The 13732-nt window shown below is 39.1% G+C and overlaps 1 protein-coding gene across 2 annotated transcripts in view; it reads left to right on the forward strand.

Annotated features, from left to right (window-relative positions):
- Positions 1–10487: 10487 nt before the first annotated feature.
- Positions 10488–13732, forward strand: part of LOC139969026 (uncharacterized) — a 32752-nt gene continuing 29507 nt past the window's right edge. Inside the window, exon 1 of one of the 2 annotated variants that reach the window (XM_071973729.1) lies at positions 10488–10654. In XM_071973729.1, the coding sequence (XP_071829830.1) occupies positions 10622–10654 (33 nt within the window). In that variant the 5' untranslated portion in view covers positions 10488–10621. The remainder of the gene's footprint in view (positions 10655–13732) is intronic. The other variant, XM_071973736.1, reaches the window with a different exon arrangement.

The raw sequence follows: 13732 nt of genomic DNA on the forward strand, positions 1-13732 counted from the left end.
TACAAACCTAGCAGAACCCTACGGTCATCATCGCAGGAATTGCTCAAGGAGAAGAGAACAAGATGCAAGACCGGCGACAGAGCCTTCTCAGTCAGCGCTCCCAGAATGCCTATACCGAACTCTGTGAGTGTATGCATTTCTCTTACCACTTTTAAAAACTGCTTTGAAAGCATATTATGTTAGACTCGCTTTTACTGTGTGATTGACTGTGTTTTAACTGTTATTGTGCATAGATACTACGTTTGGAACTAGTTACTTAATTCTGAACATTTTATTTTTTTTAATATTTATCTTTCATTTATTTAGTACGTTTAGACTCTATTTTGTATCGTTCAGTATTGGGTATTTGATCTGTTTTAGGATTTTGTAATAATTCTCTTACTGTAATGTTTTTTTTTTTTTTTTAATTTAAAAATTTTCATTTATTTACTACGTTTAGGGCTCTATTTTGTATCGTTTAGTATTTAGGCTTTTACAATAATTCTCTTACTGTACTATAGTTCCTCATACTTATATATATTTAAACCTGGACTATGATTGAATCTATTTACATGCTTCTTAAATTGTTTTGGACTATATGCGTTTTAGTATCGTTTAGTACGGGTGTGTTTTTTTTTTTTTTTTATATTGTTGCCTTTGGCTTTTACTTCTTTTTTTTTTCTTTTTTTGGCGCAGCTTTGCTGATTATGCGCTATATAAATATCACTTATTAATATTATTATTATCGATAAACGGGCCCCAGAACGTGATCAACTACACGGTCAATGGCTTGAGAGTAACAGGTATATATGATACAATGTTAGATTACTTAAAATAAGAGACAACGAAACTGCATGTTTGAGGAGGGGGAGATAAGTCTGCCGTTTCTGGAATATAGGATGGCCCTTAAAAGAGCCGTTGGATGTCGAGCCTTCTACACGAGAAGAACAATCTACTTGGAGGTGGTGTACTTGGTGACAGCCTTGGTACCCTCTGAGACGGCATGCTTGGCGAGCTCACCAGGCAGCAACAGTCTGACGGCGGTCTGGACCTCCCGACTGGTGATGGTGGACTTCCTGTTGTAGTGGGCCAAACGGGAAGCTTCGGCGGCGATACGCTCGAAGATGTCGTTCACGAAGCTGTTCATGATAGACATAGCACGGCTAGAGATACCGGTGTCTGGGTGGACCTGCTTCATGACTTTGTAGATGTAGATACTGTAAGTCTCACGCCTGGTCCTTCGCCTCTTCTTGTCTCCTGGGTTGCGAGGTGCCTTGGACTTGGCGGCCTTCTTTGCTCCCTTTCCTGCAGCTTTTGGTGCCATTTTGGACGTGAAGTTTTCGTTGCGATACGGTAAGTAAAGCGATGAGTGAATGAGTGTCCTCCACGCTGCGAAATGTATTTATGACAGATTTGATATCACTTCAGCGAAGCAGAAAAACTTCCCATATTGACAAAGCACGTGCTATGCATTGCACAGCACACACGAGCTGGCCAATCACAATGCGGAAGCTTTTCTTAATTCTTTCACGCATTGTACGATCAGGGCAAAGGGTGGCAAAGAATCCCCTCATAAGGGCACTGTGCTGTAGCTTTAGAGTCCGGACTACTTGAATGAGAGCGGAGCTAAGAGGGAATGTTGTCAACTCAGAAAATGCGACACGGATTTCGCGGCGTCGGCGCCGTGGCGCCAGACGCCGCGAACCTAGGCAGCAAAATGTAGCCGGGCAAAGCCCGGCCAGGAGGTTACCCCCGGCATAACTCGGCCGGGACCAGCCAGGCCACGGCCGGGCTTAGAAGGCACTGCTATGGAGACCACGCCCATTCGTGACGTAACCACCAAACACTCACCAGGCGACGTTACTGCCTGGTTTACCTTCAAGCCCAATTCACTGTATCTGATGTCATATCAGAACAGTGAAAGTAAAACCGCGTGCCAAAAAGAGTTACGCCGAAGGTAGACTTTCCGCACACACAACTAAAGAACGTTGTGTTTTACTTCAACCTGGGTAAATTTGTTTCTTTAAACACCAACTTAATCAAAACTCAATCAACAATTTCTAGGCAAATGTACGACTTCTATTCACAAACAGGTTAAGTGAATCATGGTGTAAATCAAAGACTTTTCAGAAAAGACGACAATCGAATAGGTCATTTCGTTGGCATATATTTTAAGTGGACAATTAACTTATCAATATTCATGTCACATCTTCTAAAGATATTCATACGTATCATTCACTCGTTTCTGGCGCCGATAACGTGAAGTCAATCTATTCTCAATTCTCGAAAATCCTATCATCAATCTTCATCATCGTCTATGTCCTTCTGAACTCCAAACAGGTTCTCGGTGAGTTATTCTTCTTTTATTTCATCATATTCCATTTGCCAACTCTTTCAATGACAAAGTAAGCCATTGTCGGTAAGGGCTTTTGCCGCCAAGACCATCAACAATTAACGAACATGTACCAATACATAGCCTAACTATACACTCTATACACGTAAACACCAATATCAAAATAACTATAACAAAGCTGAAAGGAAGACATTCCGAAGGTAGTAAGATTAATAAAAGGGCAATACCACTGTCAATAATCAGATCCCCTCTTTATGTCAATTCGAATTGTTCCTTTCCATTCCTAAGCATATACTTTCCTGCAGCTTCATTGATTGGAATTCAAACATTATCATTGTCAATGTTGACAGTTTTAGCACAATATGTAACTAAAAAAGGATTTATCTCTTTATATCCTTAATATGCAAACAAGATTGGTACAACAAAGGAACACTTTACACTGTGGAAGGTACAATAGATACAGCAAAGTTGAAAAATTAAGTAACCTTGTAATAAAGCACAATCAAAACATTTTAGCATCTCAAAAACTTATACAAGTTGTCAAAAGACTTATCAGCCAAACAGATAATATGGACTAAGATATGTTGCATACATTTCAAAATCATACTCCATAATATCTATTGTTTAATTCATATTTTCAAAATAATACTAATAATAATTATACAGAACATTGACAAAGTCAGACAACGAAAATATTCATTGATATAATTGCAAGTCAATCCGATTAACTTCCAGCAACAATATTCCACATGTCTAAAAAAAAAATGTATAACAAATAATCATAATTCATCAGGATCACATATCATTTATTTAATCCCAAGAGACATCACTTCTTCTATTACTAGATGCATATAAACAACTGGAATAGTGTACTGAACATCCATGGGGCAAGTTTCATCCACAACGGAAACGAACTGGCATCCCAGCAGGATGCAGTTACAAAAAAAAAAAAGAACTATGGTAAGTAAATAAGTACATTCAATGAAAACTTAAGACATCCGTACATCCATAAAATCGGAAAAACATCCACCTTATTGGTTACTCTGACTTGTCAGCTACAAACACACGATATGGTTACACAATATCTGTATACAGGTTAAAGGCACCCATCTACATGAAACCCACATACATACAAACAAAATACAGGCAACACACCTACATATAACACACCTACAGTGCATGATGCAACTCACCTACAGTACATGCAACACACAATGGTCACCAGGTTTATGCACAAATTTAACACACAGTTAACATTTCCGAAGTTTTCAAAATAACTTTGATGGAGGTTCCTAATTAGTCTATGACATACTGTAGAGGTAAGTAAAATTTAATTTCAATTACATGCATTTTTAGATATTTCACTTTAAAATGGGCAGAAACTGTCCAATGCTCCATTGGTGATAAGCTGGCAATGACATCAATGCATGAATACATGTTATGCTAAATTTATGCACTGTACTTATTTCATAATTACATGTTGTTTAACTTAATACAAACAACAGAAATATGGATAACTAAACTATCAAACCAATTTGGCCTGGACAAACTTGCAATGCACTTTCAAATAGATTTGGAGATAATATATAATAAGGGTTTCACTGTATTTCATACTCCATCTAAGGAACTGAACAAACAGTCTGTGTTACACTCATCACCCTCGGATGTATTTTTAAGGGTCATTACTCTAAATTCAACTTTATAAAACATATCTTATTTCATTCTTTACAAGCGAAATGAGGTGTATACATGTGACACAGTAGGTAGGTGGGTGGGTGGGTGGGTGGGTGCATACAATACATGCAGAGAGGGAGAGAGCAAGCGAGCTAGCTAACTAACAAAACCATGCAACCAGCCTGCCTGACTGATTGACTGACTGAATCACTGACTGACTGACTGACTGAATCACTGACTAGCTGCCTGCCTGACTGGGCTGCCAGACAGACTGTCTGACTGACACAATGACTGACTGATTGACTCACTCACTCACTGCCAGACTGGGCTGCCAGACTGACTGCCTGCCTGATTGACTGAATCACTGACTGCCAGAATGACTGACTGACTGCCTGCCTGCCTGACTCACTGCCAGACTGGGCTGCCAGACAGACTGACTGCCTGACTGACTCACACACACAATCACTCACTGACTGACTGAATGACTGACTCACACACACACTGACTGACTGCCAGACTAGGCTGTCAGACAGACTGACAGCCTGACTGACTGGGTTGCCAGACAGACTGCCTGGCTGACTGACACATTGACTCACTCACTGCCAGAGTGGGCTGCCAGACTGGGCTACCAGACTGGGCTACCAGAGTGACTGACTGACTGACTGACTGCCTGCCTGATTGACTGATTCACTGACTGACTGTCTGTCTGACTCACTGGGCTGCCTGACTCACACACTGACTGACTGACTGACTGACTGACTCACACACTGACTGACTCACACACTGACTGACTGCCTCACTAAATGCCTGCCAGACTGACTGGGCTGCCAGACTGACATGACTTACTGATTGATTGACTGACTGACTCACTGGGCTGCCAGGCTGACTGACTCACTGGGCTGCCAGACAAACTGCCTGCCTGACTCACACACTGACTGACTGACTGACTGACTCACACACTGACTGACTGGGATGCCAGACAGACTGACTGACTGCCTGCCTCACTAAATGCCTGCCAGACTGACATAATGACTGACTGATTGATTGATTGACTGACTGACTCACTGACTGATTGGGCTGCCAGACTGACATAATGACTGATTGATTGATTGACTCACTGACTGACTCACTGGGCTGCCAGACAGACTGCCTGCCTGACTCACACACTGACTGACTGACTCACACACTCACTGACTGACTGCCTGCCTCACTAAATGCCTGCCAGACTGACTGGGCTGCCAGACTGACATAATGACAGACAGACTGCCTGCCTGACTCACACACTGACTGACTGACTGACTGACACACTGACTGACTGGGCTGCCAGACAGACTGACTGACTGACTGCCTCACTAAATGCCTGCCAGACTGACATAATGACTGACTGATTGATTGACTGACTCACTGGGCTGCCAGACTGACATAATTACTGACTGATTGATTGACTCACTGATTGACTGACCGACTGACTGCCAGACTGGGCTGCCACTCTGACTGACAGACAGACAGAGGGACATACAGACAAACCAATTGAAAAACAAAAACTTATAACTAGCATGAAACAGAAAATTAACCAGAGCGCAAAAAGGCATTGTGGTTTTGACGATGTAACATGAGCAGTTTTCTGCATGAATCTCACATAATGTATAGTGAGGGTGTACATGTTTACAAGGGTTTCACGATTTGACCTCTAATGACCCCAATGAACTTTGTTCTTCAACAAAAAAATAGGCTTCTTTCACTCAATGTGGTACTTCTACACACTAAATTAGAGGCCTTACCAAAGTTTCCAGTGTTGAGATATTGTGATTACAAGGATTTCACAATTTCACCAATGGTGACCCCAAATGACCTTTGCCATCCACCAAATACAACAGACTTCTTTTACAGAATGTGGTACTCCTACAAATATGAGGTCTGCCCATGATTCTGTTCTTGTGATCTTGTATTTAGCAGGTTTCACAATTGACCCCTGGTGACCACAAATGACCTTTCACATCCATCCAAAAAGATAGGCTTCTTGTACTCAATGTGGTACATCTACACATTAAGTATGAAATTGGTCTGACCTTCCCTTCTGGAGATATCGTGTTTACAAGATGGGCATTACAAATGAATGCAAAGGTTATGATTATCATCGAAACCAAAAAGTACTCAAACAATGTCAGGAATTTTGCACATCAATGAAGCTTTCATTCTTGTCCACAATGTGAATATATTTATTTATTGCAGCTTAAGATTTCAATACTTTAATCTATGTCGTAAAAGCTTTAATAAGGTCAGAGTTCAGAACAGCAGCATTCACACCTATAGGCATGCATCCATGCATGCAGGACATACATCCCATGTAGACAAAAGGAGGTCTATATTATACATCTTCATTTCATAATGTCAATTTGTCTTGCATTTACATATAACATTAGCTGACATTTTATTCACTCATATTGGAAAGTTTTGTGCTTCTTCCATGGCATGGCAAATGTGTTCTTATACTTCATGTGTTTATAATAAGTTAAAAATAATAGATACATCTTGCTCTGAGGTTAATGCATATATCAGTCTCACTTTGGCATTGTATATTCTCGTATATAAATAACAAAACTCAGTTATCTTACACAAAATCATTGACATTTGTTCTTATGGATAGAGTATTCAAGGTTTTTAAGGATTCAATGATCTTTTGGGCATAAAATGAATCTCATATTGATACTTATAGCAATGACTGCCTCTGGTTTAGGGAACTTTCAATAAGAACAGGAGAGGGAGGGGCAGATGGAGGGAGGGAGGGAGGGACAGAGGGAGGGAGGGAGGGAGGGAGGTGTACCTGCATCTATAGATACCAGGTTCATACAGTAGATGGTCAGTTATCAACAGCTTCATTTTGGAACTTTATAAGTCTACTTCATACAATGCCGATTATGTCAGCTCCAAAATAGTTGTACAAGCATATCAGTTGGGAATCAGTAATGTTTGTGGATCTTAAATAAATTTCAAACACTGATTGACAAATTTATGGAGAATGGAAAGACAGTCAACCATTGTTTAAATGTGGCACAAACAAATTACCTTTTGTAAATAGGGGATTTACATTAACACCATATCAGTAATACTTGAATCTTGCCCTGGTAAGGCTATTGGTAGGTAGGTCTGAAGAAAGAGGAACATATTTTAAGCATAAGGGTGAATGTTTCATTCAGTTTTTCTGTTATGATTTTAATTCAGCAATATTACATGTTGATACACTGTTTTGGCAAAAAAATACAGAAATAACCAAAAATAGAGCTTAAACATATAATAGTGGTCGAAAGCAGCAATGTTTTGTGCTTACAAACAGAATGGGTTTTTAAGCAGAAACATAAAGATATCAAAGTGAGCCAAACGTCATTCTTTCACAATTCACACAGCTTCATGTTGTGTAACTATAGCTTCTCACCATCCTAAGAACCATACAAGATAGGTATTACTCATTTTAAACCATTCTGGTACATTCTATTAGAGCCATACTATGATATATGCAAGATCTATACAGCTGAGGAGCCTACGTTTCATAAGATTTGGGGCTCAAGTTATTCACATTATTGTTTAACCGTTCGAGAAGTCATTGGCTTTAGTCCGTCATGACATCTATACAAACAAGTTACTTCTTTTCTAGGGACGGGAGGGGTCATGGAGGTTATCGACTGCCAGGGTGAGAAGTCTACGATGAGCAGTGTAATTGGAAAGGAGAAGTTGGTACACAGTAAGGGTGCTAAATATTAAATGGTGTGATCTTTTGCGATTTACCATGTCAATTCCTTTTCAAGACATTACAATATCTATGAAGACATGCAAACATTCTTCAATGTCTGTTGAAATCTCATGCTTACAAAGTTGCTTTAACACATCTCATTCATTATGTAGCATGCACATTGTCATGATGGAAACCTGGAGGTGGTTATGGATGTTGGGGAGGTGTAGAATTCTGATATAATTATTAGCACATGCCAACAGCTTGGCACAGGATAGGTAAATAAGTTGAGACAGAAGATAGGCCTACACTGAGTAAGTATATATGTTGCTCATTAATAACCAACCAGATAGGAATTTTTTTGCACATGTATATAACTTGCATGCTTACTTTGCCATTTTAAATTCACTAAAGTTCTAACAAAGTTTTCATTTGTGTTTTGGTTTTAAATGGGTCCAGGGGGGGGGGGGGGAGTGGCTTGGTGGCTGTAACATCTCAAACAACTAAGGATGCATTCATGTATTTGAAATTCTTTATTATTTTCATGTTATAACTTAATAACTGCATTCAGCATATCAGTATTTTATTTCAGTATTCTTCAGTATTTTGGCACATGTGCTCTGCCTAGCCTTATACTGAAGTTTAAAACAAAGCTAGATCAAGTATCACTTCATTTCTACTTGCAAAAATGGCACTAAAGATAGCTAGGCATAGTGAGTGATGACAAACATTGATCAGTATGCTTATACTCATAAGCGAAATAGAAGCATATTAGTGTGTTGGTACAAGGTCTTCAGTGTAAAGAACTGTCAACTTACCCATTATAATATTGTATGACTTTGGAGATAACCTAACAATTATGTGCAACATCAGTTTCTAAACATTACCACTTCATCATAAAGGCTTACCTTCATTAAACTTTTAGGTTTCATATCCAAATCCACTTTGCCGCAATGAGTTCAAACTAACCATACTCCATGTTTACAACACACGATCAGTACAGCCTACAGCCTGGTACCATTCCAACGTTACAGTACCAAGCAACAACGCATTATTTAAAAAATAAATAAATCACGATACTAACATAACTATAACAAATTATTCAACGCACACTGGCACTGCTAAGCAAACTTCAAAACATCACTGACATGAAAAAAGAATATCTTGGGAAGAACTTTCATGTTTAATACCGAACGTGTTAAAGAGGTTATGAAATGAAAAAAAAATTCTTTATCATCGTATTCTGTACACTCGTAGCTTTCCAATGATACCCAATTTGTGTCAAACGAAGCTTGCATTCTCGAGGAATAAACGATCAAAAATTCGAGGGTAATAAAAACTTCCTAAAAATTGTTGTATTTACGGTAACGAGGCGTGACGTCAGTCGAGGAACTCAGCTCACTTCCGAGACGCTATGTTTACATTCTTAAACGTCTGAGAACACACACCATTACACTGTTGCATTGCTCCGTAGTAATTGAGATTTGGTGTTTGGAGTTTGTTTTTACGTAAATTTATCTCGTAAATGTTAAAAATGCCGAGCCGATATGTGGTATCAGGTTGCTCCACCACAAGTAGAGACGGATTTCTACTGCAAGCTTTTCCAAAAGATGACAAAATCGAAGAATTTGAACACGACTCGCTCAAAACACTACACATACACAACGTTACGAGTGCCTGTAGGCCTATACTGTTGCCAAATTACTTGTTATGACCATAGCCTAGGCCTCCTTGATACAGCAAATGACGATTTTTTTTATGGTTACCTAATATTTCGCACAAATTTTAAAGCCAGTTGGTTTAAGAACAATCAATACTAGATCTGCAAGTTTTCTTTTGTGGTAAAACTGGCGTTGTGTTGTGATTTTACGTAACAGTTGGATGATACAATTACACTGGCTAGCCTGTTATACAACGTCTATTAGTTAGGTCTAGACCCCATGTTACCACTACTAGTACTATAGGGTTGCAATGTACAGAATGTCACATTTTCCTTGCACTGTAAGACACAAAATTCTAGAAGCTTCGCTACGAAGTTAAGTAGCAGGATCATCGACATTCGAGATAATTTAAATCATATGATGGTCTTAATAACGGTGGTTTTGTTTATGCTCAACCGACCAGTTTCGGTTCAGGGTCGTCCAAACGTTCTGCTCGGGGACTTCGATCGGCAGCGACGCGTCTCGGCCACCGGGATCGTTTTACAATTCTTCTGCAAGGGGCTCAATTGATAGGGAAAAACACCGATATTATCTTCATCACCCTCGAAAACTATTTCCTCCTCTTCTTCCTCAAGAAAATAATTTTCGTCAAAGCTTACGAATGTCCTGAGAGATTTCCTCTGAATCGGAAGATTCGGGAGAAGACATTTTCAATTGATGAGAAGAGTGTTGTGGTTACATGTAGTAAACTGTGTAACGCCGTATCGGTAAACAGCGGGGAGTCGGCTTTGGCTGAAATGGTTCCTTTGATGACGTCAGATGAACTGCGGTGGGCAGCTTTGCTTTTTTTTACGAGTGGCAGCTCGAGAGGTCTCTGGGGAATACTTTGACAGCGAATTTCTGGCGTTTGAAGCCGTATTTACGGAAAGTTGTGCATGGATGGTGTTGTAGTAATGTAGATAAACCATTCTAAGACATGAAAATTTTTCATTTCATAACCTCTTTAACGTTTTCCTTACCTCCATCCATCAAACAAACCAAGCAAGTGATGTATTCTAAAATTCGCGGATTTGATACGCGTCAGAAAGTGGAATGTCACAGAAAATGTTCGGTACTACCGTCTACTTCGTCGCTTCATTCAAAGAGCGATGCTTCGCCGAATGACATGGTCTGAAACAGATCCTTAATAACTTCAAATGAACAAGTGGCTGAACAAAAACAAACAACATGGATGATGACTACGAATGTGGTACTTCAATGGTAATATGACATAAACTGTTTTGGCCTTCCGTAAGAAGTAAGAAAATAATCGTCTCCGATTCGGACAAGAAAACGCACCCTCACTTAGCATACATTGTAGGCCTATCGTTACGCTTTACCACAGTTAGCCTAGCCCAATTGAAATACTCTCTTACTTCTTAGCCTAACTTAGGACTACGATACGTAAAACGTACATGTCACTGACTAATTAGATTCTTGCACATGGTAATGTAACAACGATAACTTCACCAATGTTCAAGGTGGTCCATTATAACTACAGACAGGAATAATTACCGTTGGAACTCACCATACAAATTCATACGCAGAACCAGGAAAAGCTGTGAAGTACCCAGTTTGGAAATTCGTTACCCATTTTCGGTTACACATTTATGCAAATAAATTACAGGGATGCAAATTGACAATTGTAGACCTTGACAGATAAACCAGTTCATTGCTGAAACAGATGGTTCTTTACAGTATTATCATATACGTGACATCTTTGTCAACAATGGTCTTCTACATATAAACCAGCCTTGGGATTCATCAAAGGTGACACGACTCAGCCTCAGAAGTACAAAACCGAAACAGTAAAGCTAAATCACCTTCACTTGTTTCACATTAGGCCATATATTAGTGTGTACACTAACACAGATACTATCACTATTCCATTCATACAATCAACTCAGTCAGGACATAAGGCTTCACTGAAAGCATCATCAATCAGAATAATAATCTCGGTATAGTACACTGTTAGATAATAATTTAAAATGGATACTCTCTAGGTTTGCAGTTCCTAACACAAATGTCATTGCGCTAATAAATTCCTTTGAGGCATTTTTCGGATCTGCAGTGAGGCAGCCAAGGGCGGCGGAAGCACTTTTAATCTGGGGGGCACCGACATCAAAGGGCACTTTGCAGAAATTCAATTTGACTGATGTAGTCTTATATTTAGTAACCTTTATAACTCTTATTGTATTATCTTTTTCGCGTATACAAATCACTCCATCAACGCCCACCCCCCCCCCCCCCACCCCACTTTCATGGAAAAAATGCATACTAGCACTGCAATATCCAAAGTTGTATGCACGACATTCTGAGCGGAGCGCCACCATCGGTTGGCGCGGAGCGTACAAGAAATTTTTTGGTTTTACAAACCCCTCGGATGGCCGGAAACGGCCCTTCCCGAGTGTTCATTCTGGTTCCCTGGCCTCTTGCTAACTTGAGACACCTCAATTTTTATGTAGAAAAAGGGCACATTTTTAACCCTGAGGAAAAGTGGGGGGGCACGTGCCCCCTGTGCCCCCCCGGTTCCGCCGCCCTTGGAGGCAGCTCTGTCATATACTCATTATAAATTCATTCACAATGTATATTGTCACTGTTCAATCACTCATGCATTCCTGACAATATGTCATTGGTATATACAGTACCACAGACTCAACTTCTTAAGAGATTAAAAGGTTAAACTGCTCTCCCATGTTTGGCACCTACAATAGCCAGGGTACAATTCAACGTGTTCGAATAGAGGCTGTCCAACCAATGTCAAAATACAGAAAAAGAAATTCAACAAGACATCCAAGTATAAGCTTAATAATAGAAATTTAATTCATCAAAGTTTCTTCTTTCTTTAATCAAGAATTATAGTTCAAAATTATCAATACCTTGGGTTATATTATTCCCCTGCTACGGAGCGTATAGTTGAGGTACTACACAAAGTCGAAACCATTTACACGATATTAAGACATTTTTGATGTTTCCGCAAACATCTCTTTTTTCCAAAATGTATGACATACTCAATACAAAAGTGGTTTGATTAACACAGAAAAAAAAGAGGAATAATTCCTACTTGGATAACTATATGATATTACCTGTAGGTGAGAACAAGTTTACTTGTGAACACAATATTTAAAGTTCAATGATGTTCTAGTGTCAAACACTTCTCAGTATATTTCAGTTATCGTAACTACAGATGTTACAACAGTCAGTTTGGATTGATTACCTCAGTACGAGGAAAGTCACTGGCACTGTATTAAACTTGGCACTGTTTTAGAAGTGGCAATGTATTAAACGTTAGTGTTTGCACAGGTATACGGGTACCCGCCCCGCCGCAATACTACCCGGTTCATAATTTATTAACCGAATCGTAGGCAAATTGTAATTTTTTGGGGGCAAACCGATTGTTAGGCAAGACTTTCCCATTGAATTGGTGTGGTATTAGGCTACCATGTGGTCGAAGATAACAGCAATAATGAAAGTGTTCCATTGAATATCTTATAACTGCGTCACAATTTCAGCGAATAAACAGATGGTTAGGCTAGATTCCCCATTAAAATTAGTGTCGTGTTAGGCTACAATGTAAAAAAGTTAAGGAATTCTCACAATTATTATTGATTCATTTGTTTATTTCATACAAGGTAAGACTGACAAGGAATTTTACAAGATGTTACTTATGGATTATAGACAGGATAACTAAACAAAAATAATCGCAAGTGGATTTTTTCGAAACATTTATTCCAAATGCGATAAAATCGCGCAAATCGAGCAATCTCGCGGCTAACGAGAACCCTATTGCCTGCATAACAGATAGTAATAACTAAAAACTGTTTGAGACATCAATTGGATATTTATAGATGTGGAGTGCAAACAAAAGCAGCGGCGGCATTGCGATGTTACTAGTGAAGTTAAATACAAGTTAATGAAAGAAAAAAAAACAAATTTAAATTATTGAGGAAGGTTTTATACCTAAGTATCTTACACATACATATTTTAATGTATGAAAACAATGTCAGTGGAGAATATTTAATTCATTTATTATAGCATCAAATTTGTTATTTATTGAAAATCGCTATACACTAGGGTAAACAATTTTTTCGGGTAAATGGATACCAAACATGTAACGGCTCTCGGGTACCGGGTTCCCGATTTTTGGACCTACAGGTGTAAACACTATTAAATGTGCCACTGTATTAAACGTGCCACTGTATTTAAAGTAGCAATGTACTAAATGTGGCACTGTATTAAACAAAAAGAAATAACACAAACATTGAAATATTTTGAATCAAAGTTCACAATGCCATAATA

The sequence above is a fragment of the Apostichopus japonicus genome, chromosome 1, assembly GCF_037975245.1.
Source record: "Apostichopus japonicus isolate 1M-3 chromosome 1, ASM3797524v1, whole genome shotgun sequence".
NCBI lineage: Eukaryota > Metazoa > Echinodermata > Holothuroidea > Aspidochirotida > Stichopodidae > Apostichopus > Apostichopus japonicus.